This window comes from Hoplias malabaricus, chromosome 14 (assembly GCF_029633855.1).
Source record: "Hoplias malabaricus isolate fHopMal1 chromosome 14, fHopMal1.hap1, whole genome shotgun sequence".
In the NCBI taxonomy this organism is placed as follows: Eukaryota; Metazoa; Chordata; class Actinopteri; order Characiformes; family Erythrinidae; genus Hoplias; species Hoplias malabaricus.
Window position 1 is genome coordinate 12,980,009 of NC_089813.1, and position 26,109 is coordinate 13,006,117.

Below are 26,109 nucleotides of genomic sequence, written 5' to 3' on the forward strand. Positions count from 1 at the left end.
ACTTGGGTGACATTAATTCAGTGACTGTGTGCTGCAGGGAAAACCACTGCAGACGATGACACCATTTACTCAGACGTGAAGCACACCACAGACTGAGGTAAGATGAAATCATAAACTTTATCAGCTTGGCTTCAATAGTTAAAAATAATGGCGTTAATTACACAAGGCCACCATGTTTAAATGACACTCTTGGGAAGTGGAGGTTGTGTCATCAAGACCCAGGGTTAGTCTGTACACACTACAGCCTCACATTATTGTCCATTATTATATATTATCCAGGACTGAAGTTTGAGAAGCTACAATAAGTGATATAACTGTGATTCATATACAGAAACCAAATGTGCTTTTATTTTAGTAAATTAATTTTTGAATTGTGATGAGGTGAGTTTTACCTGCTGTATTCCTTCAGTTATGCATCATCCATCATCCATCAGTCATCCATCATCCATCCCAGTGTGATAAAGTCTGAATATACTGATCCCACACAGTGAAACCCAGGAATGGTGTGGAATTATAGACGGAAAATGGAAATTATACATAAAGTAAACATACTGATATATTAATAAAAATGTGCCAAAAACGATTTACATTTGCTTTGATCTAAACCCAGGTTTTATAGCGTTCAAAGATACAAACCTATTCAGTTAAAGTGCTTTTCTCTTTTTAGGTTTCTGAAGGAACCTGTGCTGTTGCTGTACTCCAGACAACCATTTGCAGAATGTGTGATCCAGGTTTTTAGGAGCGCAGACAGAAGAGGTCAAGATATCCGTATATTCAGACTTCTTAAAATAGCTTTTTTAAATATTATAAAAAATGCTCTGCCAGAATTGTATATTACCAAAGTAAAATCTTTCTATGTTGTGTTGTATTTATTTAATACAGCCTTGTTGAACTCTGTTTGCATATGTAGTGTGGTTTATGCTGTTGACAGTTAAATATTAAGGGGACTCCTGAGATTTTCAGCATTAAATACATTGGAGCTATCATCCAGAGATTGGTGGATTGATCCCCAGTGATGCCTTAGCCTTCTCAGGCTGAGAGTCAATGAGAGTAAAACTGGCCTCACTCTCTGGGTGAGTGGAATGGTCACCCTGTATTCCCCATCATACAAGCACCATGTAAACCAGTGCTGACATCATAGATCTGGGCAGCTGCCACCCTTCTGCAGTGTGTTGAGCTGTCCAGTGGTGTAGAAACAGTAGCAGTTTGAAAAGATGCAGTGGCTGGTTTCACATGTCTCTGAATAAGAATGTGATTACCTTCACCGTCCCTGATCGCTGGCTTTGTGTTTGACTGGAGCTAGTACAAGCGTTTAGGGTGGAATCATTAATAACTAATCATTGGGGAGAATATAGGCATAATATTATTATTTTTTTAACAACCGAACAGTTTAACAGATAAAATGTAAAGGTTATTTATGTTCATTATTATTATTATTATTTTTTAATTATTATTATTATTACTAATATACTACTACTATTATTGAAAATAATTGGAAAACCTGTGTCTTTTCTGGTGGATTGTCTTTTGCATTTCAGTTGCTACCTCTTATTTTGCATTGTTTACAGCTCATTTTTAATGGTTTAAAGTAGTTTTTATAAAAATGCTGTTTTGCATACTTTTTTTTTTACATTGACAGGAAGTAAAGTTAGGTCAGGATTAAGGTAATGAGAGTGTAACAATATTATTCTATAAATACTGTGTTTTATATTCAGATTTAATCTATAATAATCTTTGTTTGTAGAACATTTTAAACCTGTTTAATTCAAGTTGAGTTTTCAGAACATTATACATTATTCTACATATTTGTATTTTTTTCTACAATATACCAATGTAATCAAAGCTTTTTTGTGTTCTTCTAATTGTTTTGTGTTCTGTTAATGACCAGAATTAAATAAACCATGTTTCTAACCACAATACTACTTCTCTTCTGTTCATTATTCAGAGACATGATTCAATACTGACCACGGGCCTCAGGATCTTTAAAAAAAATTGTTAAAATTACACATTACAAATACCTTTTTGTTTTAAAGTTTATGTTTATGTAATGTGAACTGTAATTTAACAATCGTGAACTGGATAAGTGGTTACAGACAAGTGAATAAATGAATGAGTCTCTGCCCTATTTTACAGACATTGTGTGTGTGTGTGTGTGTGTGTGTGTAGCAGATGTGAGTAAGTAAGTAAAATTTTATTTATAGAGCACATTTAAAACCAAAGTGCTTCACACTAAACAAAAGAAAAATGTCCACCTTCTAACCACCAGCATCACAGAAAGACTTACATTAACACAGCTCCTAGTCCACAGATCCACAGCTGCCAAATGCCAGGCGGTAAAAGTTTGTTTTCAGCTTGGATTTAAAAGCAGTCACAGATGGCGCTGATTCAGGATCTCCATTCTCAGTTCTCAGAGTGCTCAGTAGTCTCATGGCAGCGACTCCTTATTTGATGACCTCTATTGTGTTGGGGGTGAAATGCTACAGAGCTTAAAAAAAATTCAGTCGTCCCACAGTTTCAATGTATATCAGATATTTCTTTATCAATCTTTAACTGAATCAGAACATCTGATCAAAGACTAATGTGCTGTGTTTATCACAGTGTACTTCAGTTAAACCTGATGAAGTGAACAGACCATAGTAAGTGATAAAAGCTGGAGCATCTGACTGAGTGTTTAATAATGTGTCTTTAATGCCTCATTTGGAGACTCTCAAACAGAAAGGTCATAAAATAGAGGCTTTAAATAGCTGTTCAGTGTCCAGCAGCTTCATTTCTGCTCTGTCAGTGAATGCAGTTGTATTAATGCAGCAGCTGTGGACTGTTACAACAGCTCCACATTGAGAATTTACCTCTAATAATAATTTTAATTCAATTCATATACCACCCATTATACTGACACCTAGGGGCCTGGATGTGTTGGAGTTTCTGTAAATTTAAAGGTGACAGAGAGTCTGATCATTTCAGTGCTTTAAGTTGGCCTCACTGTCAGGATTCTGCCAGCTGCATTCTGATTGGCTCTGCCTCCTTCTACAAGTCATGACAATATAGCAAATTTGTGATGGGTCCTTTTGCTTGTCAAATTTCTTTTCCAGCAGTAGTAGGCAGTTCTTGGCCACGTTAAGTGACGAAAGGCACCACGCTCTGCCTAGACCCACTCAGTGAACCATAAACTCTTTTATTCAGTGAATTCAAGCAGGTGGTTTATCTCCTGTGACTTTTGATTTAAAGGACAAAAAAGATCTTTTCATAAAAAGGTATTTTTTTGGTGGTAAAAATAACTGATTGCTTCTTTAAACTCAAATCTTTGCCAATGTTTTTATGCTTAAAAAATGAATGTCTAGAAAACCTTTTATATTATTGTTGTATTATTGTAGGAGTAGCACGGTGGCGCAGCAGGTAGTGTAGCAGTCACACAGCTCCAGGGGCCTGGAGGTTGTGGGTTCGATTCCTGCTCCGGGTGACTGTCTGTGAGGAGTTGGTGTGCCCCCATGTCCGCGTGGGTTTCCTCCCACAGTCCAAAAACACACACATTGGTAGTGTGTGAGTGAATGTGTGTCTGTGTTGCCCTGTGAATGACTGGTGCCCCCTCCAGGGTGTATTCCTGCCTTGTGCCCAATGATTCCAGGTAGGCTCTGGAACCACTGCGACCCTGAACTGGATAAGGGTTACAGATAATGAATGTATTATTGTATGGTTAATACATATTAACTTTCAGAAGCCATTTTGAAAACTTGTCTTACTTTTCTGTATCTGTAACTAATTAATATTTACTAACATATTTTAATTATTGTACAACTATCAATCAATTAATATTTTCACCAGTTTGAAAATGAATAAAATGAATAAAAGACTCATGTTGGATGTTTAAGACATGAGCAGTGATCACCGCTTTTATGATTTTTTACAAATATATAGTTTTTTTTGTCATATTTTATGATATTTCAGCAGTAATATATATATATTTAATTCAGAAATATGATAAATAAACTTGAAGTGTGATCGTGATTTGTGTCTGGTGCGATTGTCAGTGTTGAAATAAAGATCAATAATTTATTTCAGTAATAAAAGGTGTGGGCTGTGTTTATTCTGAACGACCAAGCTGTGGTAAATAATGTGATTTAGATCCTGATTTTTGTAACGGCTTTTCAGAACCTAAAAGAGAATTTCAGTACCATGTGGAGCTGTGGAGCTGAGGGGATTATTATTATTATTATTATTATTATTATTATTATTGCCTTTTTTCTGTTCTATTTTTGTTTTATTTATTTAATATTGTCACAAGTGACATCCCTAGTTTAACATATGAGATCCCTAAGGTCCACAACAAAGAAACAACCATCTCCTTCGACCCAACAGAATGAGGCCTAGAGAAAGCCTGCAGCTGCAGAAAAGAAATAAACTGAGGTCAACAATGGGGCTTATTTCCTTGATGGGTTCTGCCTTCACAAACACGTACATACTGTACAATAACAAATCCAGAGTGGGAAACACTTACTTAAATTATATTAAAAACTTAAACACTGGCCATTATTCCATTAGTAAAATGGTTATATTAGTGAAAAGATTATATCAGTGTAATCTTTGTTGTATCTATATCAAACTTACATCTGTGAATTTATGAACAATGTCAAAATATTTCATATATTTAAAAAATCTTAGGAAAAACGATAAAAATGTAAACTGAGGCCAAAAAAATGAGGTTAACAAATGTATTAATTAATGCCAACCACAGTAACACATGTATTTATATGAACACACAACTCCTGTTCCTATTAATAAAGACTTTTAATTTCCACTGATACAGTGTCTCCCTTCAAATAAGAAACACAAAGCTTACATTTTCAATAGAAGAATATCTCATATACTGCAATAATACAACTCACACAGTTTTTTATAATGAATACCACAGTAAAGTCATCATTTTACTCTCTGAATAAAGGAACATGATATTAATTTAACATTAAATTCCTCTCACTATGAATCTGTTTAAGCTCTGACCAGTAGAGGAAGCTGTGCACTCGCTGGACCCCAAACTCCGTCCACGAGGAAAATAACTCGCTCATGAACTGCTCTTCAGTTATTGGCTCACTGTGGAAATATCTGCATAAATTAGAGCATTCCTGATGAAGGGTCGCTGGGTATTTACTTTATTTTAATTATACACAACAAAGAAGGTATTTTTAGCCAAAAATAAAATCATGTTTAAAAAGTAAAGTGATAAAATACAAAGTGTTCAGACAAAACAAATGACTACATTAGAACTTAGGACATAATGCAAGCTGCTGAGGGTTTTCCCACACTGTGCTTTACCTTCATCATTTACCTGAGCCCGCTTCAAAACTTGTCAACACTCTCCAAGTGTCTCTTAAGACCCCAAGCTCTTCATAAGGAAAATTATTACTTTTACTGCAAAAATACAGTGTATATTTCTTGTCTAGACCTAATGTCAACATCTTAGTGTTTTTCTTTACTTTCTATGAGAAACTCGTCTTCTGTCCCTCACCAAGTGGCCATTTACCCCTCACCCAACAGTAAAAACCCTTAGTTATGGTGTGTTTTATTCTGATGTACTGATTTTATTTCTGATGTTTACTTTTGTTTCTCACCTACTACAGTGTTCCTTTAAATGTCTGCCGTGTTAAAAGGCAACAGCTTCACTCTGATTGGCTGTAGAGCAAGGCAACCACCCCCACACCCCCTGCTGCATTTAAATGCCCTCAGTGAGGAAATGTAACTAGTAAAAGACATCTAAGCTTTGAAACATGTTTATTGACTTGATTATTGTTTGTGGAGCTTGTGGCTGTCAAACAGAACAGTTTGAGTCTCTCTCGCCGTGTCTGGGTCTGTTAGGCGCTGAAAACGTATGCGCTCTGTTGTGTGTTTGTCCCTCCTCCTTGGGTGCACATCGCCATAACTCTGCCCCTGATTGGTCTACAGATTTGATTGACATGTCTTTGGAAAGCTGAGAGCCTAAGCTACGCAGCAGCCACGGGGATCATATTTTAATTATTTTTTGAAAATGTGTACTATTTTTTTTCAGCCAGTACTCTTGACACAAACATGAGGATTATAAATAGTTAATATTTATAATATTTATAAATGGTTTGACAAAGAGACTCAGATTCAGTCTCGTTTTGAAGGGGACTATCTAAGGTAAGCCTGCTGTGCTAACTTTGTGTGTGAGCCGCTTGTGGGTTCTTCAGGCTTCGAGAAGCAGTGGTTTTGTCATTGAGGAAGAAACTTGAAGTTTGGAATATCTTATTTTTTTGGCTTTAATTCCTTAGGCCTACATTTTAGCGGATATGCTCATGATCCTGAGAGTCTGCCCGTTCGATTGGTGTATGATATGTACACATTGACACATTGAAAAATCTGAATATAGCGCCCTGAAAAATCTGTACTGTCACTTATATTTTTCCATAACAATTTCCAATAACAGCAAAAATACTTATTTATCGAGTGGGATTATATATAAAATGACAGTGACTTTAAGCTTTAATTTGGTACATTAACTGTCAACGGATATAACAATGAGTGATTTTTTTTTTAGGCGCTGCCGACCAATGAGCGAAATAAGAGGCTAAATAACGCTGGGTTTCTAGGTTACAGCTATCAACTCAATCGTTTATGATGCAGATTATTGAGTATATGTTACAAAGAGCAGCCAGTAACAAATAGTGAGAGCTGAAGAAGAGAAAATAATTCATATTGTTTTCTCTGTTGAGACCTCATGCAGCTACAGGTTGGAGGCTTGTACTTCTGTACTTGTGCTCAATGATGTCTGCCTGTAAGATGGCAAAATGGACGCAAGGGGCGCTCTAACCGCCTGAATGACGGAGCTGCCCACAGCGTTGCCTGTGTGCATTATGTAAATATCGGCCTCTTGCGCTAATATATCGGCCGATGCCGATTTTATAAAAAATGCCAAAAATCGGCTGATTAATCGGCCAGCGATCGATATATCCGTCGATCACTGGTTTAATATGGTGCACGTTACACAAAGATCTCAGCAGATCTGATGTCAGTGGGAAAAAAACAGTTGTGTCCATATCTCAATTAAAGAATGTCTGTAGTGGGCAGAAAGTCTTTAACTGGCACTGAGTAGGCTACTTTAAATTTTAGAAAAGCAAATAGTTCACTGAACATTTCATGGCTTTATTCAGGAGCTGAAACTCCTGAAGCCCATAGAACTGGCACATACACCTGTACCAGGGGCGGACTGGGACAAAAAATCAGCCCGGGCATTTTGGATCAGACCGGTTCACAACACTCAATAATACACAAATTTTAGGTCTCTTGAATGTGTATACCAACTGTGCAACTCTTCAAAACCAAGTAACTTGGTTCAAGTAATGAGTTAACGACAATCAGTGTGGGTGGACATATTAAATACTTCCAAAAAGTGTAATTTATTAACACTATAAAAATGTACATTCCACACAATGTTGAAGTCCCTACTGTGGTAAACAGGTCTAATTTTGACACGTTTGGCAGCATTTGCTTGAAGATCAAGTTTATTTTTTCTCACAGGTTCACTGCGCCTCCTTTGCGTTTTCTCTCCATTTCAGAAGATCCTAACTGATATTACGTTCATCCTACATAGCACTGCACACCGGCGCACAGAGCCAAAGGGATGAAATGTTTCATGATTTGATTGCGCCAGTGCTGTGTCAGTAAATAAAATAACAATGGGCCACAGACCAGCGTATTTCAAGAGCCAGTGGTCAGGAAACAAACTCTTATGCTGACATGTTTTTTTTTTTTTTTTTTTACGACTTCATTACACAGACAGGACTAACACGAAATGAGTTGGTGTTTAATAATGTGACTGGGACAGCCTCAATGTCAATCGGACCACTGATCTGCTGGTTATATGGGCATGTAAAAAAGTATTGGGACTGTAGGCCCATGAGGAAAATGCCCTGTATGTCAGATGGCCAGTCCATCCCTGATTATTATACACACACAGAAACTAAATGAGCCATATCCTGTCTGTGAGTGTATGTAAAAATATAAGAAGTATTGTATACATCAGCCAATCTCCAGCCCACAGTACAGCTTCTCAGTTCTGAGACCAGGGAAGTGTTGAATATGGGTTTGTGACTTGTCTGTGTGAGTCTCTGTTCTACTAGTATAATGCAATGACATCCTGAAAAAATTAGGAACTGAATACCAATGACAGGAGAGATGTAAAACATACAGTGAGTGTGTATTCTCATAATGCTTTGTACATAGGGATTTGAGGTGTAGTGCTGGTCCTGAGCACAGAGCAGGTATAACTGAGTGGATCAGACACAGAAGTTCTGCTGAGGTTTTTAAACACTGCAAACTTACTGGCTGCTCCTACAGAAACACCTACTTTGTTAAACTTGTCACTGTAAAGTCAGAGACACTTCATATGTTGCTGCACAGTGACAATGAGTTTAAAAACTCCAGCAGAACTGCTGTGTCTGATCCACTCCCACCACAGCAATATACACAAACACTTCCCCACCACGTCAGGGCCACTGCAGAGCTCAGACTGACCCAACACTGAAATTATATTAGTTCTATGGTGGAAGCTAACAAAGTATGCAGAGCTACAGATGGTCTACAGTCTTTAAAAGTACAACTATAACGCTCACCTATATTAATGGAGCTGTTCAAAATAAACAGTACTGTATAAACAGGTAGGTGTTTTTAATGTTTTGGCTGATTGTGGTATATTATCAACAAATCAGTTATTTGTTTAGATCGACGCTCACCAATGGAAACCCACCAAATTCTAATTTGTGAATGTTGTTTAAAATGAAGAGATGTCATATATATCTGTTTTGACTCTATTTTTGACAAAGGTGTAAACATTAGCTGCAGTTTAAGGCATAAAGCCCACATCAGTAAAAAATAATCTCTATGTAGTACCCAATAAAACACTGAAATGTGAGAATGTTTTTTATGGGGAACTGCACATCTATGTAAATAAATGTTGGTTCATAAATGCTTTCATTGCTCTGCAGCAGTTCAATAAATAACATATAAAGTGCCGTCCTCATTATTTACCCCATATCTACAACTCTGTGCCATTTTCATATCTGTCTTTTACATCACGTTGCGAAACACTGCGTCTGAGGAGCAATGATGCAGTCAGTTCACTACAGAACTATCCTCCTGAGAGCTTCACTGTTGTTCTTGATTTCAGACTCATACATCTGAGGAACATTCTCCTAGATTTACACCATGTCCATACAAGCAAGAACAATAAAACACACTTGATTATAAATCCACTTCAAATGTCAGATCACATCCTGCAGGGCCTTTCTTTACATACCACCTTTAAAGTGAGAAAAAACAACCACAAACACCATTAAATGCGTGGCCGGAAAGAGCAGTTTCAGCACTGCAGGTCTGTTTTAGCTGCAACATGTTGAAGGTAATGTGAGAATCACACAGACCTGGGGAAACGTGCTTTATCTGTCATTAATCAACAAGTGTGTAGATGATGTAGTAGCCACTGAAACTTACCACACAACACAGTCACAGGCTCTGGCCGAGTTCTAAAGTATTTTTCTTTGTTCAAAACCTCTGATGCTTCTTTCAGATCTGGTGAGAAGGAGGGACTGTGCAACAGAGAACAAACTTGCTGTTGGAATGAAGAAGATGGAGGCTGTCTGGCATTAAAAACACAAGAACATCTCATAAACACTGATCCTTGAGAATAAGGCAGAGGATCCAAACTGTCACAGAATACAGGAGGAAAAATAATCTCATACGCATCAATGACTCTTAACTTTCCAACTTCTAATCTCGTTTAGAGAGACCTCACACAGGCAGTGGGCTCACACCTCCCCAGGTGATGAATAAGTTGAATAAGAAATGAAATATGTGAAAAGATATGCAATAATCTTACAACAGCAGACTTGGGGAGAATGCAAATTGCAAATGCAATTCAGGCCTTTAGATTGACAAATAAACCACTGTCACACCTTAAAAAATAAATAAAAGATCTGCACATGATACAAGACTACACTCAACAGCAATAAGTTTAAACAATAAATAACACTAATATAAGTTCCTTTTCACTAGGGGTACAGGGCGTAATGGGATATACATTGCATGTCCACCCCCCAACAGAACACAGAGATGGAGAAGCCCAAAAAGTATGCATGAGGTGCTCTGTCTGTAATTTGTCTTGGAAGAATTGTTCACTGCAAGAATTCTCAGATGCACCAGAGTCATGAAAGATATTCAGCTGAAGCGTGTATCAGGGGTACCTCATCGTCCAAAATGGGTCCCTAAGCCCTGTGTAGTGCAGGATGTAAGTGCTTATATAACAGTGTCTACACCAAAGTACTGTGCAGTATGTCTAACACAAATACATTTATAATCAGCTATTCCCCCTGTACTGCTCATTTTCTAACGGTCAGTTTGGTGCAGCAGCCCTAGATTCATTACTCACTCAGTGCACTAGGGAGGAGGCATGGAGCCATGGAGCAGTTTGAGACACAGCCTGCATGCCGCTGTGGGCTGCACTACTGTTTACATACATGACTCTTATATGTATCTGATCTAACATATGCAAATCTGAATTGAAAAGATGGGATTTGACATGTCCACACACAGTCCTGTGCACATTTTATGCACCCTTCCCATAAGTCCGCAGCAGACAACACTTTGGAGAAGAGAATTACCCAAGGTCCACTGCAGGCCTGTGACATTCCTCGAAGAAATCAATAACAATACGCCTTGGAAAACTGAGAAAAGTCAGATTTGAGTCACTTCAGTCTAGTAATGTGAACATAGAGTTAACCCTGTGGCTAATATTCAGCATCCACTCTTCACCAGCTCTGAACAATGTGGTGATTAGGTGAGGTCAGGTTACACATTTAATACAATATTTTATGCGATGCAGTGTCTAAATAATTTTGGGGACGAGGCTGATTCCAGACCAGACCTCATCACATGAAGATTGCCCTAGCAACAATTAGCAATCATGCATTTATTTCCTCTCATTCTCTCTCTGAGCAGAGGAAGTGGTGTTGAACACAATGCGTATCTCATATTCATCTGGAGCAGTATGAAGTTCAGTGGTCTCTGTGTGATGCTCTGTGAGTAGTAAAATTTCTGTTCATATTGTCATTAGGGGGAGTGCTGCTATATGAAGCTATTCATTAGGTACCACATTTTCTGTGAATTTAGAGTCAAGTGAGTATCACATCCAGGGATTCAGGATCCAGAACAGATGGGAGAATTTGGCTCAAGTGAAGACAGAATCTTTTTTAAAACAAGCAACATTTCTGTTTCACTTTAAATCACACTATATTTAAAGCAGCAACTCCTTGTGAAAAAGTCTGTCTAATTTTAAGTGGGAATTTACCTCATTGTTTTAGAGTAAATTTATTTACAGAAAGGGTGAGTTAAAATACGCATTGAGGGGCTTGTAGTAACATTTAGTAGAAAAAATTTAGAGCTGACTTTTTGTTTCTTGCAAGTGTATTGTTTCAGAGTATATCAGCTCTGCAGACAGAAATGTTTAATATAAAGTCTGTGGTGTTGAGGCTGTGTAATCTGAGTGTATGATTCAGTATTTACGTTACAGATATTAAAACGTTGTTTCACCACTTTATTTTTTTTACTGATCGTCCACTGTGCTGACAGAAGTTTGTAGTGATTTCTCTAATGTACACACTGCCTTTTACTTTTCAATACATCTCCCTGCTGAGGAGGAAGATTGTGACTTGTATTAATGGGTGAATCTGTGTAAAACCAAACCGAGAGTTCAGGTCGTGTTCTGACATGGTGTTAGAAGTGGTTTAAAGAGGTATATTTTATGACAGTCGTTCTCAAACTGTGGTCTAAGTATCACTGGTGGTACGTTAAGCAACAAGAGGTGGTACGCCAAATGACCTTGAATAATTCACTACTTAAGTAAAGAATTTATTGACAACAATCTAAAATCTAAAGTTTTGTAAAGTTTCACAGTTTTCATAATTACGCTTTAATGAAATTTGTTTGTGTTAAAAAACAACAACAACAACATGGGCTATGTATAAATATATAGAAATACTCCGGAGCCCAGAAAGACTAAATCCAGAGGCATAAATAGAGAGAAACAAAGCAAGAATTACAGTACGTACAAGTGAAGAAAACAACAAAAGAAACCATTACGCTGCAGAGAATCAATGTGGCCGTCCTTCACATCATTAGAGTCCTGAAACACTGTGCCTCCATGACCTACTGATACAAGCGCAGAGAGCCGCTGTGAACACCTTCTGTTTTCACCTATAGCCTATTAAAACACATGATATTATATTATTATTATATTAAATTCACCTCATTTTTATTTCTTTCAAAATGCATATTTCCCATAAATCCTATATGTTTTCTTAAATGTATAATTCTATTTAAAACATTTATTGTTGGTGTAGTTATTTGTATTCTCTCTATAATATTTAGTAATTATTTTAGAATACTTTTGTGTAAAGCATGTCATTTTCAAGTAAAAGTAAAAAAGATAAAAGCAGGCAAAAACCATTGCTTTATGAGAAACAAAACAGCAACACGCTCAAAGAATATTATTTATTTATTTATTTATTTATTAAGGCAGAATATATATATATTAAGGCAGAAACATATTTAACAACTTAAAAATTTTATAAAATATATAATATTTTATTCAAGAAGTTTGTGTTGTAAACTTTACTGTAGCATCATCCGAGAAAGAGCACAAATCACCAGTGAATTCAGAACCTGGAGAAGGAACTTCAGGTCAGTGCACAAGAGGGACAATATATAGAGAAATTCAGGACAGACAAATAATAGTGAAGATAAGTTTGGTTGGTGAAGCAAAACGGAACTTATGAAATCAACACGATCTAAAAATCTAGCGCCACAATCTAAAAAGGGTAGCACCACAGTGAGAGGTTTTCTCAAGAGTGTTGTATCATTAGGAAATAAATTTGAAGAGTAATGTATTCAAACAATTGTATTTGAGTTTGATTTTGAGGGTCTAGCCCCCTCTATCTCTCTTTGTGTCTGCAGTCGACTGAATGACCCACTACATGTTTATTATGCTACAGGGCCATCACATCTAGGGTCTAGGGATGCTAGCATTGAGAGGGCTCAGTAGTGTTACAGTTTTGAACAAGAGAAGGAGTGGACCTATGTTGGTGGATGGACTTTTTCCTCTCATTGTGTGCGTTCAGATACCTGTAAGTATTTATATTATTGTTGTTATACAGCGCCCTTAACTTAGATAATGTACAAATGCTATCATTAGTGCTCCATACTGTAACTGCGTTGGTAGAACACAGGTGTGAGATTAATGTTACACTAGTTATTTCAGTATTTGCTGTCTGAGAAAATGGGGGTTATTTACCTTTTCAGACACAACACAGTAACTTTGCTCATGTTTCTACACCCAGGCTGTGTGTCACTCTCTTGCCCTCTCACCTGCTCTGGTTTGTGATGACTGTTTCTGTGTTTGTTTTGGTTCCTGTCTCCTCCCTTGTCTCCACCTTAGCCCTGCCTTAGCCCCACCTTGTAATCGGTTTCTCCACCTGTGTCTCTTTGTGGTCCTGCCCTTTTACCCTCTAGTATTCCTCACTGCAGAAACACTCCACATCCAACTCCTTCATGTGATGCTAGGGTTAGGGTAAGGCTTAGGTTGTACTGGGAGGAGCCAGTTTTAGTCTAATCCAATGAAAACACAATGACGGAGGAACTAGATCACGTCCAACTCCTCCCTATGGATTTCTGGTTCTGCAGCGCCAGCATGTGTTTTACGTCACCACCAGTTCACAGTCGTTTCCTCTTTGTTCCTGTCTTAGTTTTGTTCAGTTGATTTCTTTCTGTTTGTTTGTTTGTACTTGTGCTTCCCTACACGTGTTTGTTTTTCTGTTTGTGCTTTTGTCTTTTAAATAAAAGATTCTGTGCGTCTACGTCCGCCTCCATCCTCTCTTCAACCGTGACACTGTGTCTTACTTTGCAAAGTAAAATATTAAACTGAAAACTCAAAATGGTAAAGACAGTGCTGGTAAAAGTGTGTTTAGGAGTGTGTGATGATTGTGAGAGTGTGTAAACTCTGACTCTTTACCCTTGAACCTTAAACAAGCTAAAAAACATGAATTTGAACTGAACTCTGTGAATGTTGTAAAAATAAAAGCCGCTGTGCTGACTTCATCATTTCATATCAGCAGTAAACCCAGACTGAGAGTGGAGTCTCAGAGCACAGTCTTTACTGGAGACACAGTGTACCATCACAGTGATATCCGTCAAAATTAGAGTCAGAGTTATGTGATGACTTCTGTTTGCTTTTTTACAAATAACTCGTTCAGAATTGTGTTTTTAAATTTGTTGTTGCTCTCAGATGGAAACACAGAGAAAAAAAAGTTTTTAAAGGAGAAAGAAAAAATTATATTTGTATTTTTAAGAAGTGTTTGAGGAGCTTTTGGTTACTTTTGTGAAGAAAAACTGTCCCAGAATAAAAGTGCAGTTGGTGTTTCCAGAGTCAGAGAAAACTTGATAAACATCAAAAATGGAGATACATGGTTTTGTTCTGTTACGATAAACATTTAAAAGCATTTGTGATCTTTGAACAGAGAAACCAACGCCTACAGTGAAATAAAGATGAAATAAGTACTTTAATAATAAATGGTGTGGGTTGTGTTTATTCTGAATGACAAAGCTGTGCTACAGAATGTGATTTAGACCTTTATTATTGTAACTGCTGTTCAGAACCTGTAAGTACTTGGAGTAAGGGGTTGATAGGACGGGTGTTAAAAATGATGCCTTTTTCCTTGATGTAGTTTTCTGCTTCCACAAACAAACACTTACTTTATAATAACAAGTCCAGTGAGGGGAAAATCATTTATTTAATATATAAACACACACAAAAGGAGACCATGCAAATTAATTATATTAATTATAAACATATTTTTGTTAAATCTGTATCAGACATCTTTGAATTTAAAAGTGATATTTATTTTAACAACCATTTAATAGCTAATATATTTCAAAACATTTTCGCAATAACAGTAAAATTATTAAATTAATATTAATAAATGCCACAGCAGTAATTGTACTAACGTAGATGTATTTATTTTAATGTGCACACATATGAAGTGTTGCATCTGTTAATAAAGACTTGTTTTCTACTGATACAGTGTCTCCTACAAATACAAATCACACTGCTTACCTTGTACAGTAGAAACATATCTCACATACTGCGCTAATTCAGTCCAGAGTATAAATCTGTTTAAGCTCTGACCAGTAGAGGGGGCTGTCCACTCACTACTAGACTCCAAACCCCGCCCACGAGGACAATAATTGGCTCCTGAACTGCTTCTGTTATTGGCTCACTATGGACACATCTCCATAAATTAGTTGCTGTTTCATATAAATGATGTGTACAGGAGTTAAACTGGGCGGGTCCCCTGTAAATAACTCAATGGTCAGTCAGTTGGGCACTTGGGCTTCAGAACTGGAAAATGGAGCAAAGGAAGTGTGACCTGGTCTAATTCATCACATTTTTACAAAGCACTGTGCCTGCACTTTGCTTACGTGGATACAGCATAAGACAAAGGCAAGTCAGGGGAAGCAGTGTGATGTTTTGGGTGATGCTCAGCAACCTTGGGTCACCTGCCTAAGCATTGTCACAGACTAAGTACAATGACACACTGCAAAATTAGTTCAGGAACGGTTCAGTAGTTCAGTGTGTTGACCAAGACTTCACATTCCCCTCATTTCAATGTGACCTGAGAAACATAAGTCTAATCCATGGGGAATCCACCTCGCAACTTACAGGACCTAAAGGCAGTGGTGGACAGTGACCGTATTTTACTTTACTTTATTCATGTATCTGTACTTTACTGGAGTATTTCCATTTTGGGCGACTTTTACTTTAACTCCACTACTGTTCAAAGTCAAATATCTTACTTGTTACTTCACTACATTATGAAAATTTGCCATTCCTTTTGGCCTACAGTGACATCTACAGAGGATTTGGGGTGTCTAAGTCTCAATGGGGATAATGTAGTCACCCTCCCAAATTTGGAGACATCTCCACTATAAATGACCCAGAACAGCAAAAACTAGTCAATATTTTCCACCTGGAGCAGGAATAGAGCAATATCCTAATCTTGGTTCATGTTTTCATTGTTTGGAGGTCTATTCGTTGTCTAATATCCTCCAGATGCTGTCAGCATACAGAGAGATAAAGCCTAGCGTACCGGGCCGAGATCATTAGTTTTTTAATCATATGCTGACACTAGGGGTTTGTAAATACATTAGACTGTTTTCCAGCTCGGCAGCACGGTGGGGCAGCAGGTAGTGTCGCAGTCACACAGTTCCAGGGGCCTGGAGGTTGTGGGTTCGATTCCCGCTCCGGGTGACTGTCTGTGAGGAGTTGGTGTGTTCTCCCCGTGTCCGCGTGGGTTTCCTCCGGGTGCTCCGGTTTCCTCCCACAGTCCAAAAACACACGTTGCAGGTGGATTGGCGACTCGAAAGTGTCCGTATGTGTGTGTGTCTGTGTTGCCCTGTGAAGGACTGGCGTCCCTTTCAGGGTGTATTCCCGCCTTGCGCCCGATGATTCCAGGTAGGCTCTGGACCCCCCGCGACCCTAAACTGGATAAGCGGTTACAGATAATGGATGGATGGATGGATGTTTTCCAGCTCACAAACAGACTGGAGAGCTAGCAAATGATGAAGAAACATCATCTGAATTTTATAAAAGTATTTTTTAATTACAAAAGTGAATGTCACCTTTAAGGAGGAAGAGAAATATTAGAATAAGTAGTTATTCACTTTGTAAATTGACAAATTTATGGTGGAATGGAAACATTTCTCTTGTTGGAATGTTTTATTTTTTTTTTTTTTTTACACATCTTACAATCTTTCAGCCAAAACATGGTTGATTGCATCACTAAGATTTTAAATGTTTAAGGTAGGTGTGACATGAGGAATAAAAAATAGCACCTCCCTGCACTGCCTTCCTCCCTTGGAACACTGCATATATGACAACTCAAACACAGTATAAATAACAGCCATTCCTGTCTTTATCATAGTCCATGGAGAGTGTTTGCTAAGCATTAAGCTTCAGTTTAGTCCAGAATGCAGCAGCTATTCACCAAAGGTACAACATTTGATTATTTGATCCCTACATTGGCTGCAGTTTCTTCTCCTGTCTCTTCTAATTCTGCGTCAGGATTCTTCTGATAAAATATATATTTCAGACAAAACAACACTGGACAAGCTTTTTCATCACTAATCCATTTTGGACAAATCCTTTCTCTGTCACTGCTTCACCTGTGTCAGGGTGTGACCAAAACAAGGCTAAGAGGCACATTGAGGAGTCATGTCTAGACATTTATTGACCCTTACAAATTTAAAGTTTATGCAACAAGCTCAGTTTCTAGCCTGTGAGCTTGAGAGAACAGGGGAAAAAAAAAACTCATCCTTGACAGCACAATCAGTCCTCTTTTAACATTATGGATCAAACCATTTAACATTCAAGGTACATTCCCCAGTAACAGTGAATGTGAAGAACTCCACTTAGCTGGACATCACTACTTCACATTCAATCTCACACTTTAGATTAACCATCACAAGATTTCAATATTACATATCAATGGAAATAATGTTGTAAAATACCCACTAGCTCTTTGTACAAACATGGTTTACCCCCTGGAAAGGTTCCAAGTAGTACAGTCCAGATTACCCAGAATTCCAGGCATTTCTATAAAGACATGCTCAGTAAGCCCGCACTTCCTCTAAACCAACACCCTGTAGGAAAAAATGGGATGTCTCTCAAAAATTGATGAAAAATGGAAAACCTTTATTACAGTAAGCAGTTGCAAGATACAAAGATGTACCATGGGTTCAGCGGAGCTAGATTGAACATTGAGTAATAGAAAAACACAGCTTATATAGTTTGACAATACCGCCTTCCATCTCAGCTCCTCCTAAGGAACACAATACACATGGAACCCTGTCATCTGTGAGGAACTTAATAGTTATTGAGTTCTATCACCTTCATGTCTAGACTAGTTCACTTTGTCTGTGGTGGTTGTTGATTACTCAGTAATAAACTTCCTTTGATATTGATTAGGTCTTCTGGTCCCATAGTGAGAGCTGTTGTGGCTCTTCCTGCTTTGCCTGTTTATATACTAAATATGCCAAATGGTCAACCTATCTCTAGGAAGACACACTGGTTTGGAACATTTATTATGATATTAATATTGTTGATTGCAGCAAGTTAAGCCAGTCACATTTGGGTCCATGCTGTAATTTCTTACAACCCACTGACCCACGCTGCAGACATGGCTCCTGGGAATTAAACAAAGAAGTCAGCAGAAATGTTATGGTGAGAACAATAAAAATGTTAAAACTGTCCCATCTTATGGTCTGACTCTTCTTTACTAGCGTGCACAACTAATATAGAAAAGATAAGTTTAAAAGATGTTAAATTATTGACCATTTACCCGAAATATAGGATTTGAACAGAATTTTAACCTTTTATGAGCTAATCACTTTAAAGGATTTTTTAATGAAAAACATTAACTTTAAAATGAATAAATATAACCAATGTGTTCATTCTGGGCAATCTTAAAATCAGAACCAGGGCTATTACTGCAATGTACCTAACCATAAACAATGTACTCTGAACTTGTGCTGAACAAATTAAAATACATACTTTACTCCCTAAACACACTGCATCCCTTATTCTTACATGTGGGGCCTTAGTGGGCCATCACAACCTGCCACTCCCCTGTCTGCACCAGCATGCTCCTAATAAATATCTTGGCACAATTTTGGACCGCTGTTAGGATTTTGAGGAAAATTGTGAGTTCATTTATTAGAAAGCTCTGCGGTGTCTTTATCTGATTAAAATGAAAGTGTAAAGTGTTATAATGTGACAGTCTGGTTTGGGAGCCCGAGCTTTAGGGGAAAAGGAAAGCTTATGAGAACAGTAAAAATAGGTAGTAAACTGGTAGGAAGAAGTCAGAGATCTATGAAGAATCAAACTCAAAAAAAAGGCCTCTAAGATCATAATGATCTCAATCTGAACAGCTGCCTTCAGGCAAACGGTGCCAAGAGTTACTATAAATATCTTTAGGAAATCATTTTTACCAAATGCTGTGGAGATGATGAATTCTTGACCACGTCAAATAAACTGACACCTTAAAGAACCCTGCCATTTTAACAAGTCTCCCATTATATTTAGACCATGTTCAATAAACTGCTGCTGGAATTTCATGTTCCACCTTAAAAAATCAGCCACATTTTCTCAGGGCTTCCTCAAGTCAGTGCCTTATGCTGTTATTCCTATGCTTTAGGCTCTATGCATGAGTCTGTTTCTGTGAGAGAGTGGCAGTTAAAGGTCTGTTCCAGTAAGTTACGCCACACATTTCCTATGAGAGAGCATGTTCTGTTTGAACAAACACTGTATAAAAACCGTACACCAGATCACAAAACTAATCACTTTGTACAAGAAAGTACCCTTTTATAATCGATTTGGTGCAAGAACTGTGCAGATTGAGCTAGAATTGTGTTATGGCAGTGTGAACACCCTCCCTAGTTCTGAAAACAAGTGTTAACTCAAAAACACCACAGTGAAATAATTTCATGTTCATAGCTGTTAGAAAGGAGACGTTCTCTAACATTTAAACTTTAAATGAATTTTCTAGGTGAAAGTATAAGGGTTTTAGAACACATTTAGCCAAAAAAGGCCTATTCAGAAAGACCCCTGAGTTAAAGTGGATTATGAGATCACCCACTCTAGACCTCCCCATTCAAATGAACAGATATTGAAACAAAGATAAAATGAGACAGATGAGTGCAATTGGTCTGAGGCTTGACGTGACAGGTCCCGGTGTGCCCAGGTTTCACCAGTAAATCTCATGGTCATAGCTTGAAAATACAAGAAGTATAAATATATACAGTCTATGATTGTTCCAAATTTGGTGGCTGTAGCTCAAAAACTATGACGTGTGAAAATGTTTATAGAAATGTGTGTGTTTGACAAGCCAAATAAATTAAACAATTCTTTCTCTCATGAAGCCCTCAATTAGTTTCTAGTGCAATTTTGTTCTTTTGATAAAACATTAGCAAAGTTGAGATTCATTTTCTTGCCTCTGGGCACCAGACAAAATTTGTAGAACTGGATCCTCAGAAGAAAGAGACTGATAGAGATGTATATTCTCACAAATGTAGCTTCTTATTCTGTAAGTATCTGAAGAAGTCTGATCTACAAAGACAATTTGTTTGTAATTGTGGAAATGAGGCAAAACAATTATTAATATACATATCTTTCAACTTCACAATGCCTTATTAGTCCAATTACGAAATATATTATTAGATAGAGATGTAATTTGTTCTTTTTTTGTGTGTGTGTGTACTCCAGTGTTGACCAAAGAAGGCTACATTTGCTTTAGCTTGTAGTGTAGATCATTAGCTCGGCTGCAGCTTGACTATTTTTAATCAAGAGTAGGTTAAGCTACTGCTTCAAAATATCTTTCTCAACACTTCTGTTAACTATAAAAATAGCACAGGTTTAACCTTGATATTATCTGGTATCTGGTGATACACTTTACACTGTGTTTTAGACTCTTGCACCAAGTAGCTGATGTTGGTCCTGTAAACACAGCACTTCCTCTATTTAAATTAAGAATGGAATATATGTGACCTCAGTAGGTTAGAATATATATCAGACCAGAATTTCTCACACAATATTTCACACATATCTCACAATTTCTTTCTTCTCTCAGGCCTTATAACCAGTGAGATTTATATAATTCTATGTCTTTGTAGGTGAGGTTTTTATCTTAGCACTTAGCTGTAAAACGGTTTATATTTTACATGATGACGTGTTCCCACCTTGTGCCCAGTGATTCCAGGTAGGATCCGAACCCTCCTCAAACCTGAAGTGAATGAGCGGTTACAGACGGTGAATGAATGAATTATTTGTGTGCTGCTGTGCTCCTGACTGTAAGAGCTCCTTGCGGGTGTGAGGAAACCGTCATCCCCAAGCGTTGGTTGTCCTTCTGACACCATTTTGTTTTACCAGCCCGAGTGTCCCTTGGCCTCAGTCGCTGTGCCAACTCCTGCCTCTGAATCCTCAAGGTGCAGTGTCTCTCCTCCAAACAGAGATATTGCTTCTCACAAAATACGCACACGTAGTGTTGCCAAAAAACATGGATTACTTGGGCACTAACAGTTTTTTTGCATTTTGAACCGATACGGGGTGCATTTTAATCCGTATTTTTGAGGTCGCAGTATTATTGCGATGCTTTGAGACAGAAACATGCAGCCCTCTCTCAGCCGGAGCGAGGGGCAGATTCTCCACGACTCCTAAACAGAGAATGGCTTTTAATTGGTCCTCACCTTTATATAGCCAATCAGCAGCCAGAGTTATCTGTCCATCATTCAGTGCTGCAGCCAATGGAGTCACAGTCCCTCCTACAGGGGGTAGTTTTGCAGCGGTGGTTCAGGTCAGTGCTGAAACACTGGGAACTACAGCTCTGCTTTCAGATATAACTAATGTTAGCACCATGTATATTTCATTCTCCCTCAACACATCACAGATGAATTACATACAAATCTAAAAAGATAATTTAGTATAGATTAATAATAACAATAACAAATTATTAGACAAATATGAGTCCTAAACAAGCAATTATGACATTTTGACTGGACATATGATAATGTAATGAGGACGAGACTCTTTTTAGACTCTTAGACCCATAAGAGTCTTTCACTTCAGATCCTATTGTAATTAATGAACAGTGTAAAATAATAAATTTATTTTAAACTGGTGATACATTATTTACAAAATACATGGAGAGATTCTGCTTAACCATTGTTCAAAATGATTACATTATTTATTTACACAACCAGAAAGTAGAAATACATTTGAAAAAGAAGACAGAGTATGTTTGATCATGTGTGGATATATGGCCTAAAATCTCATGGCTTAGTCTGAAATATGGTGCAGGTTACACAAAGACCTCAGCAGATCTGAGGTCAGTAAAAACAGCTGTGTCCAGAATGTCTTTAACTGACCAAGTTGTCCCCAAACTGATAAAAGCAAATGGTGCACTGAACATTTCACGGCTTCATTGAGGAGCTGAAACTCCTAGAGCCCAAATAACTGGCACATACACCGGTACTAGTCAATACTAGTCAATAATATGCTGTTGGAAACGAGTTACAAGAATAAATGATACTCTTTATAAACTTCTTTACTTTGTCTGAAGCAGTTATCTCACTCAGAGCTCAGACAGTGGTGAATAATCACCCATTAATTTTTATTTCACATGAATTATTAATGCAACTTAAAAGTATATATTTCTTGCACAGATATTTATGTTTGTAATGATTTATTTGCACTGAACTCATTAATGGTCTATTAAAGTAAATTAGCCATATCCAGTATGTGAGTGTATGGAAACATATAAGAACTGTTGCATACATCAACCAATCTCACACCCACAGTACAGCCTCTCAGTTCTGAGGACAGAGAATGGTTAGATATGTGTTTTTGACTTCTGTTCTACTGGTATAATGGCAATGACAACCTCAAAAAATGAGAAACTGAAAACCAATGAGACGTGCAGCGTGTGTGTATTCTAATAATACTTTGTACACAATCAGAGTTAAGTTAAGGTGTAGTGCTGGTCCTCAGCTCAGAGCAGGTATAATTTGGGTGTTGGATCATTCTCAGCACTGCAGTGTCACTGATGTTCTAGTGGTGTGTTAGTATTTTTAACTGCTATGAGTGGATCAGACACACATTAGTAAAAAAATATCTATGTGTAGTGCATTAAAACCCAATAAAACACTGGAATGTGAGAATGTTTTTTCATGGGGGACTGCACATCTATGTAAAATATGGTTCATTAATGTTGGTTCATAAATGTTTTCATTGCTCTACAGCAGTAAAATAATCAACAAATAAAGTGCTATCCTCATTATTTACTCCATATCTACAACCATTTTCATAACTGGCTTTTACAACATTGTGTGAGATTGTGAAACACTGCGTCTGTGGAGCAATGATGCAGTCAGTTCACTACAGAACAATCCCCCTGAGAGCTTCACTGTTGTTCTTGATTTCAGACTCAAACATCTGAGGAACATTCTCCTAGATTTACACCATGTTTCCACACAAGCAAGAACAATAGAACACACTTGATTATAAATCCACTTCAAATGTCAGGTCACATCCTGCAGCGCCGTTCTTCACATACCAACCACGGCTGAAGTGAGCACAAGTGAACAAACAGCCACAACGACCATCAAATTGTGGCCGGAAAGAGCAGTTTCAGCCCTGCAGGTCTGTTTTAGCTGCACTGGCTGGAACATGTTTAAGGTGCTGCTGTATGTGAGTATTACACACACTTAGAGAAAGGTGCGTTATCTGTCATTCATCAACAAGTGTGTAGATGATGTAGTGGCCACTGAAACTTACCACACAGTCACAGGTGCTGGCTGAGTTCTAAAGTATATTTCTTGCTCAAAGTGCATAATGCCTCTTTTAGATCTGATGAGGACATGGCGCTTGGAAACAAAGAACAAACTCACTGTTGAAATGATGAAAATGGAGGCTGTCTAGGCATTAAAATGACATGAAAATTCAGAAACACTGATCCAAACTGTCACAGAATACAAAAAGTAATCTTATACACATCAATGACTCTACCTTTCCAAATACTTTAAACAACTTCTATTCTCGTTATGAGACACCTGTCACAGAGGCAGTGGGCTCACACCTCTCCAGGTGATGAAGCAGTGTCTGTGACTGGGGCTGATGTGAGGAGAATCCTCCTGAAGTTGAATGAGACGTTAAATATGTAAAAAAGACTGTTATATTCTTATTACAGCAGACTTGGGGTGAAAGTGAGTAGGAGGCATTACCACTCTCTGTGTACTCTTCTTATGCTCTTTTAGACAAACAAATAACCACTGTCCTTCCACAAAAAATAGAAAAAGAAAAACTAAATGATGAAAACCTAAACACATTATAAGACTAAACTCAAGAAACAACAACTGCAAGACTTCTCAGACGAACCAGAGACATGAAAGACATTCAGCTGAAGTGTGATGTCATGGACACCTTGAGGCCACTAAGGAGGGGTCCGTTTGGGAGGGGATGCAGCACTAATCAGATAAGACCTCAGTGTACTTTCTGCATGTTCTATACTTAAATATATTTCTTTTTCATGCAACAAAATGAAGCATTTACCAATCCAGTTTAAACTGACACTGAAGGGTTAAAAGTCTCTTTAATAAATTCTAACTGATTTGCTTAGATTGGATTTGTCTATCTTGATGGTTCACAATCATAAATGTGAGTCACATGTATCTGTGTGCAATGTGAACAAATCTGACATTTAACACCAGAAAGGCTGACGTTGTGGGATCCTGAGGACTACCCCTTTGCAGCCCATTAGTGGACTATTAGCTACACATTCTGTAAACGAGGCATAGCAGAGAAGCACTCTCCAAAGGACACGGGTTCTCAGAGAGAGAAAGAGAGATATACAGCTATATCCTCTTTTTTCACAAATTGTTAGTTTATATATTTTTTTACATTTTGGATCTAGGTTCATTGGTTAATTTCTCTGCTCTACTTTGGTGCAGATCTTTCTTTTCTTATTGCACCACACATTTACACTTTTACACATACATATCAGAGATAGACAGAAAGGTAAGGAGGGGCCGTTTGGAAAGGAATGCAGCGCTCAGTTGACGAGTTCCCTTTGTACTTTCTGCATTTTCTTTGAATACTTACATTTGTTGCAATATTTATGTATCAAAATGAAGTATTTATCAATCCAGTTTAAACTTAAAATGAAGGGTTAATTGTTCTCTTGTTGTTGATGGTTCACAATTATAAATGTGAGTGACATGTATCTGTCTGCAATGTGAACCAATGAGAACAAGTCTGACCCTTAAATGGCTTAAATTGGTGCGTGTGTGTGCTCCGTCCAAAATAGGTCCCTAGGCCCTGTGTAGTGCAGGATGTAAGTGCTTATATAAGCGCATCTACACCAAAGTCCTGCACAGCTGCATTAAACACATGAAATGCGATCTGTTTACATTCATGCATCTGATATGTATCCGATCTAACATATGAAAATCTGATTTGAAAAGATAGGATCTGACGTGTCCACACAGTCCTGGAAAAAGTCAGATTTGAGTCACTTCAGTCTAGAAATGTAAACATAGACTTAGCCCTGTGGCTAATATTCAGCATCCACTCCTCACCAGCTCTGAACAACGTGGTGTGACCTCACAGGTTACACACTGGATAAAATATTTTATGGGATACAGTGTCTAAATAATTATGGGGATGAGGCTGATTCCAGACCAGACCTCATCACATGAAGATTGCCCTTCTATCTAAGGTAGGAGGATGTGTGAAATAATTCAGTTTATGGACATCACAAGGCAGTTCTGACACACAACATGGAAACACTGTCTCCAATCACCATGGCCTTATTTAAGCAAACATACACACTCACTTCTCAGTCATGTTTGCATTTGTCAGTGTAATTCATAGTTTTGCAAATGTGAATACAAAGTGCTGGGGGCAAAAAAAAAGGCTTTGATAAAATTGTGCTGAAAAGGGGAATTATGCAGAATGTAAGGCCTTCTAGAAACTGCAAGGCAATCCATTGCTGGGCTGATCGAAGTGAAGTAAGCTCTTATTGACTGTGCTCATTTCTGTACGACGGAATGTTAGATAACAGAGTTCTGGGTTCACATTGATTTTAGAGTGCAGCTGGAACTGGAATAATTAGAACTCAACTTTGCTATTGTTCCCACCGGGCAGAAAGGCAACAGAAATATGAGAATATAGGTCAAATGCATTTTGAGCCCCCGCTCTGTTCTTTCCAAAACTGATTATGAACTCAAACTCCAGGAACAAAATTAACAATTTATGGGTGTTTGAGCGTGTGTGTGTGTGTGTACATTGAAGTTGTACAGATTTGTCAGAGTTGGTATGTGTGTATTTGTGTGCACAGTGCATCCAATGCGTCAGTAGGCTGATGCGTATGTGTATCCTGTACCACTGTGTGTGTGCGCATTTGTGTCCTGTGCCTGTGCCACGTCTTTGCACCATTAATATTGCAT

At 37.9% G+C, this 26,109-nt stretch overlaps 2 protein-coding genes across 2 annotated transcripts in view; both read left to right on the forward strand.

Annotated features, from left to right (window-relative positions):
• Positions 1-96, forward strand: part of LOC136666190 (basement membrane-specific heparan sulfate proteoglycan core protein-like) — a 47,421-nt gene extending 47,325 nt beyond the window's left edge. Inside the window, exon 19 of the mRNA XM_066644260.1 lies at positions 38-96. Within this exon, the coding sequence (XP_066500357.1) occupies positions 38-96 (59 nt within the window). The remainder of the gene's footprint in view (positions 1-37) is intronic.
• Positions 1-26,109, forward strand: part of LOC136665666 (carcinoembryonic antigen-related cell adhesion molecule 5-like) — a 210,748-nt gene that overhangs the window by 106,655 nt on the left and 77,984 nt on the right. The gene's annotated exons all lie outside the window — the stretch shown is intronic.